Source organism: Herpailurus yagouaroundi, unplaced genomic scaffold, assembly GCF_014898765.1.
Source record: "Herpailurus yagouaroundi ecotype Mexico unplaced genomic scaffold, PumYag 530, whole genome shotgun sequence".
Taxonomy (NCBI): domain Eukaryota; kingdom Metazoa; phylum Chordata; class Mammalia; order Carnivora; family Felidae; genus Herpailurus; species Herpailurus yagouaroundi.
The window spans coordinates 8463001-8469302 of record NW_024412747.1 but is presented as its reverse complement, the minus strand read 5'-3'; the positions used below and the strand labels follow the sequence as shown (position 1 = coordinate 8469302).

At 53.9% G+C, this 6302-nt stretch overlaps 1 protein-coding gene across 1 annotated transcript in view; it reads right to left on the bottom strand.

Annotated features, from left to right (window-relative positions):
* Positions 1–2318: 2318 nt before the first annotated feature.
* The window catches only part of CUNH1orf198 (chromosome unknown C1orf198 homolog), a 28566-nt gene continuing 24582 nt past the window's right edge, over positions 2319–6302 (bottom strand). The window contains exon 4 of the mRNA XM_040464960.1: positions 2319–3071. Coding sequence (XP_040320894.1) covers positions 3015–3071 — 57 coding nt within the window. The 3' untranslated portion in view covers positions 2319–3014. The remainder of the gene's footprint in view (positions 3072–6302) is intronic.

Genomic DNA, 6302 nt, shown 5'->3' with positions numbered 1-6302 from the left:
AGCTACGGGCCTGTGCACCTCGGCCACCGCCTCCCACCAACCTGCAGGGGGCGCACGTCAGGCCCGTGCCCGGTGGGCTTCTTGAAGCCCACGCTTGCTTAACTAGCACCAACCCTCTCTTCTCTGTGCGCAACAGCAGTCATCCGGAGGGGCTTCCTGACTCGAGTAGAGGCCCCAAACAGACACACCTCACATATTTTAAATGGCTTTATTAAAGGCTATTAATATAAAATACAACCAAGTTACAAGTCGTAAGAATTCTTCATTTTTTGGAAAACGTGTATCAAAGAAAGGGAGGCGCGAAGAAAGGGAGGGGGGCTCTGACATCCACGTGGGGTCCGGCGCGCGGCGGGGGCTGGGCGACAGACCCCAGCTGTCCCCAAGTGGACAGCACCCCCAAACCCAGAGAGCGGGGTGGGGACCCTCCCCTCCCCCCCAAGGGGAAGAGCGGAAACTGGTTTCTGACTTCCTGGGGGAGAGTTTATGAAACACAGTCACCCGAAGCAAGACGCTAAATCCTTGAGCTAAATCCCAGGTGCGCAGAAGGCGGAGCGGGGGACACCCCAAAACCAAATACAGGCTTCAGTTGAAAAGTGTGTCTTTTTAAAATAATACGTATAAACGTCTGGTTCTAGGAACTTCATCCCGACACAGGGGGGTGGGGAGGATGTGGCCAACCTAAGAGCTGAATTTTTCCTTACCGACCATCTTTACACAGACCGCCCGGGGTTTACGACCAGGACCCGCAGGTCAGGCGGGATGCGGATTCACCAGCCTGTGTCCTCCGGGCTCCTTCACGTCTCCTTCTCAGAAGCAGAGCAAAGCCACACAGCTTGAGGATTTCCTAAGTTGTGACTTTACATTTCATCTCAGGAGGCTGCCCCATCATGAAACATTACGCCCTGTTGTAAGAGAGAACTGAACACTCGGGGTAGCGGGCCCAGGGCGGCACCGGGTGACGCAGAGGCTTTCAACAACCCCCTGCGTCCCCGCAGCCCCCTGGGGTGGGGGGCGGGGGTGGGGGGCGTGAAAGGAATAACCAGGCTTTAGGAGAAAGTCAGAAAGGCCTCAGAATTGTCTCGCAAGAGAACAGACACATCACTGTGGGCTAACTGTCCCCAGGTGCAGTTCCTCCCTGGCCACATCAGCATCAATGAATACAAACTCACACCTGGACATCTCTCTCTCTCTCTCTCTTTTTTTTAAGGAACACTGTTTTCAAGCGCGGGCTCTAAAACAGTGCACTGCCCTCCAGGCTGGAAGTGGAGGCAGGTGGGAAGCCCGGCTCTGAGGCTCAGTGGCCGACTCGAGGGGCTGGCACCCCGGCTGGGATTTCTAAGTTCCCTTTTCCGTCCCCGCCACGTTCTGAGCCTTTTTTTCCCCTTGGACGTTTCAACTATCCTCAAATGGTACAAGAAGAAATCTGTATTTGCCATAATGCAGCCAGTCACCCACGTAGGAAGGTCACATCCACAACCCCAAGGGGCCAAATGAGGTTCAGGGACATAATGCGATTGGCAGAAACCCAGCCAAAAGTTGGCCAGGCCGCGGCTTTGGCAGGAATCTTCCTGGGGAAAATAAGGCGCCACGTGCTTTACCCTGGACGCTGTGGAAACCACTTAAGGATGTCGTATGAGACAGAAACGCATTTTTAAAAAGACACACCTTGGTACTGAAACCGGGCGCTCACTTGCAGGACTCACAGGGGTTAAGGCTTCAGGTGAGGAGAACACAGTGAGAGGCAACGTGTAGATCACGCTCGGGCATGTCCAGCAGGGGGCGCAGCTCGGGGCCAACGGGCAGGGCGAAGGCTTCCCAGGGTAAGGGCCACTCTCCTCCTCGCCCTGCCCCACCCACCACGCCTGGGGCATGGGCCACCTTGCCCAGGCAGCCTGGGGGCCACCTCCATCTGAACGGCAGCGGGCAGCAGTCTGGCTCCAAGAGACACCGTGGATAGGACCGCAAGGGGTCTCCAGGGGGCGCTGCTGGGGCGCTGCAGAGACGACTCCTTCTGCTGGTGGTCAGGGATGGCAGAGAGATCCATCAGGAGAGTCTAAGCAGTCCTTGGGATGAAGGACGTCCACCGCCCCTGCCAGCCTCCCGCTGGAAGGTTCTACTGCAACCGATCAGAAGGGCTCTGTCCTCCAACACCTGCCACCTGCCCTTCATTCCTGCAGATGCCCCGGACCCGGGAACACCCACAGGGGCCACAGGAGGAGCAAAGAACCTCCAAACAGAAACCAGTACATGCCCAAGAAGAAATGGAGCCTCACAACCTCTAACTCTACATACAAAATAATGACAAGTTAATACAAAACTTTTAAACATGCGACTCTTCTTAAACGACGACGGACAGCTCGAGTACGGATCAGGGCGGCTTGAAGACCATCTCTGCTATGTGCCAACAGTGGGGTTCCTGGAAATGACGTGAGGGTAGAGCGTGGCACACGATGCAAGGGGCGTGGCGTCAGGGAGCCCTGGGCATCCGGGAATGCTGGGTGGGGAGGAATCTTCCCGCGGTCACGGCCAGCCCGGCACACTGAGGCCGCCACAGCCGAGGGCATCACCGACAGCCACCTAGCAAAGCGCACGCCGCTCATTTCAAAAGGGGAGAGGCTAAAGGAGAAAGCGACGGAAATCGCTTTTATGGTTTTGGGGACACGATGAGAAAACTCTTTCTCCAGGGAGGGGGGGAAAATGGGGTGGAATTGGGAACAGAGGCTTTATTCACGAGACCTACTCAATGCCTTACCGGTCGTTTAAAAATTCCAAATGTAAAACTTCTGTTTATCAAATCACTGAAAATAGCATATGTATCTGGCCTTACCAAAAAAGAGAAAAATCTGGAAATCCGGACAAGGCGATATTTACCAGTTTCCAAATGATTAAGAAAAAAGCGTACAGAAGCCAGGAAAATATTGCCCTTTTTTTTTTTATCCTCCTCCACCACACCACTTTGGAAAACATTTAGGGGTTCTTGGTTTTATTATTATTATTTGGTTGTCTGATACATTTTACCAGTTGTCCAGAAAATCAAATCCTGTCTTCAAGACGACATTACTTGAGGTGACCTGCGGAAGGGACAGAAACACAGCAAAGTAAGATACATTTTTTTTTTTTTTTTTTAGTTACGTATAATCTAAAAACAGCATCTCATTTAAATTGACCCAAATGAGATGCCTTGCTTTTATCTCGGAGGCTCCCTGACCTCAATTTGCCTCAGTGCTTGGGACCAGAAAATGAAATAAACTTCAGGGTGAGCTACCCGCTCCGGGATCCAACACTTCTCCCCCTCCGTCCCCAGGCAGGTCTGAGAGCAAGTTTACAGACCTACCCGCAGAGAAGGGGAGAAAAATGTATGTCCTCTGTCTGTGCAGGGACAGGCATGGTGGAATTGAGTCATCATGGAATGAGAGGACAAATGACAAAGGCAGTCTTTCTACTGCTTTCTAGCACAAGCACGGGGGTCCGCCGGCGGGCTGCAGCCCTCCCGGGCGAGGACAGGACACCGTGACACCCCACCCTCCACGTAACCGGCCAATGGCAAACTGCCTATGTGGAGACAATGCGGCAAAGGACTAAGCACATTCACAGGAAGCCTGTCTCGGGCCGGTTTGGCCGCATCCGACACTGATGCAAAGTGGGCCCGTCAGGACTTCAGGCAAGCCGTCCTCTCTCTGCTTTCCTACCGGTTTCTTCGGTGAGGTTGGCCACTTCCCTCTCTGCTTTGCACTCAGGAATCCGTTCTTTCCGAGGATTTCACGTGCGGTCGCTGACTCTGTCCTCCCCCTCCACTTTCCTACGTCTCTGCGATTACGACTCTCTCATACTCTACACGTCAGATGAAGAGCCAGGTGCCGGGTATGAGAGAAAGATCACTGCGGAGGCACGGAGGCCAGCCTGGCATGTGTGCCAGGAGGAGGAGGCGGGCGAGAAGGGTGGAGACACAGAATGGAGCCAAGAGATGGGGCAGGGTACCACAGGAGGCAGGGCAGGGAGGGGCCGAGAACGCTGGCTCAAGAGGGTGGGGACTCTGAAAGAACGCGCTAGAAAGCGAAGGTGCGGCTGGCGGAAGGCGGGCGGAGCTCCTGTCACAGGGCCCCCCCCCTCCTTCTTCGGGAGGACAACTCACAAGGCCACCTGCTGACAGAGGAGCGGAGGCACCCGGAACCCCATTCCGGGAAACACCCAGCGGACGACCACAGCTCAACGTGACAAGACACGGCTGCTAGAACTGGACAAGGGATCGGAAGAGACATGCCTCCAAAAAAGACACACAAATGGCCAAGAAGCAACATGGAAAGAGAGTCGACATCGCCGAGTACTGGAGGCCTGCGAATCCAAACCACGAGGAGACCCACAGATACCATCTCCCAGCCATTAGGGTGGCTACGACCAAGAAGGAGAGAGAACACGTGGCGGCGAGGATGCGGAAAACACGGCCTTCTTGCGCACTGTCGTGGGGAAGCAAGATGGCATAGCCACTGCTGGAAACAGTATGGCGGTTCCTCAGGAAGTTAAGCACGGAATTACCGTACTATCTATCAGTTCCTCTCCTGGCGATATGTCCCAAAGGATGGAAAGCAGGGTCTTGGGACAGATACTCGTACGGCCGCGTTCACAAGGAGCATTATTCACAAACGGCCAGGCAACGGAAGCCACCCAAGCGTCCATCAGCAGACTGAATGGACAAACAATGGAGGTAAATCCATACGGTGGAATATTATTCGGCCTTCAGAAGGAAGGCAATTCTGACCCATGGCACGACGTGGGTGAACCCCGAGGCCATGACGCGGAGGGCAACAGGCCGGTCACAAAAAGATGGACGCTGTCTGATTCCGCTTACGTGAGACGCGAAGAGTAGTCAAATTCACGAAAATATAAAGTAGGATGGCGGCTGCCAGGGGCTGGGGGGAGGAGGGAATAGGGAGTCGGCCGATCTTCCCAGATGAAAGAGTTCTGTGGATGGATGGCAGCGATGGCTGAGTAACAACGCGAATGCATCTCGTGTCACGACCCCTGGGTCTGCCGTATACTCAATATGGCACGTGGTACGTTACATGTATTTAACCACAATAGACATTTTTCTACATATGAGTTAACAGGGGGGGAAAAAAAAAAGACAGCCAAAGAGTCTGCTAACATGGAGAAAACCAGCAAGGCACACACAGAGAAGGGCTTGTGGTGGGGTGGCCCCCAGGCGTGTCCATCTGCCTGGCCAATAGGTAACTTCCCCAGGCTCCAAAATCCAGACCCAATCCTAAAGACCACTCTTTTCCTCCCTCTGGCCATCCTCGTGTGGGAGCAGGTGGTCTCTTTTGATCCCTCCTGCCCTCCCCGCCTCGGGACTCACACAACGTGTCTGACTGCCAGGAAGCACTAGTGTTCCCCGGGGTGTGCCGTCCATCTCTGAGATGGACGGGACACAGGACCTGGTCTGTGGTCTCACCCACGTACGTGAGCTATCCATGATTTCCCCCCAGAAATGGTTCTCAGCCATGCCTGCACCCAAACTATGGCTTTGTTCATCGTAAATCCACGTCTCAAAACCAAGGCTTCCCGGGGCGCCCGGGTGGCTCAGCCGGCAAAGCGTCCGACTTCGCCTCAGGTCATGATCTCGCGGGTCGTGGGTTCGAGCCCCACGTCCAGCTCTGTGCTGACACCTAGCTCAGAGCCTGGAGCCTGTCTTTGGATTCTGTGTCTCCCTCTCTCTCTCTCTCTCTCTCTGTCCCTCCCGTGCTTTCTCTCTCTCAAAAATACATTAAAAAAAAAAAAAACATTAAAAAAATTAAAAACAAAACAAAACCAAGGCTTCCCGGGAATTTGAAATATAATGACTTTTGGGGTTGTTTTGTTTGTTTGATACAATCCTCCAACACTAGATCCCTTTAAAGTCCTAAGCAAACACTGGGCTTTCTCTTCACTGTCTCAGACCAACTGGTAAAGACAATGGTCGATTTCTTCCACAAAGAAATGGGAAAACACTCAGAAGGCACTCGCCCTTATTCTCCTACACCCTTATTCACCTTCACGACATACTCCTCCTCCTCACCCGGTGACCCTCTCAGATCTTTCTTTTGCTTCCCCCCCCAAAAGAACTCCTTCCTTAGGATTCCTCGCTGGACACATAACCCTACCCTGCTTGGAAACGAGTAGCCGCCAATCACTGCTTGAAGCGAGAGTTTCCTGCGGCAGTGTGGCCGCTCTTGGGGGAGGCTCAGGGGTCCTGCCTGCTTCCTCCATGCCCACTTTGGGGCATCCGCCGGTCCCCTCCTCCCCAACACCCAGCCCAACTTTATAGA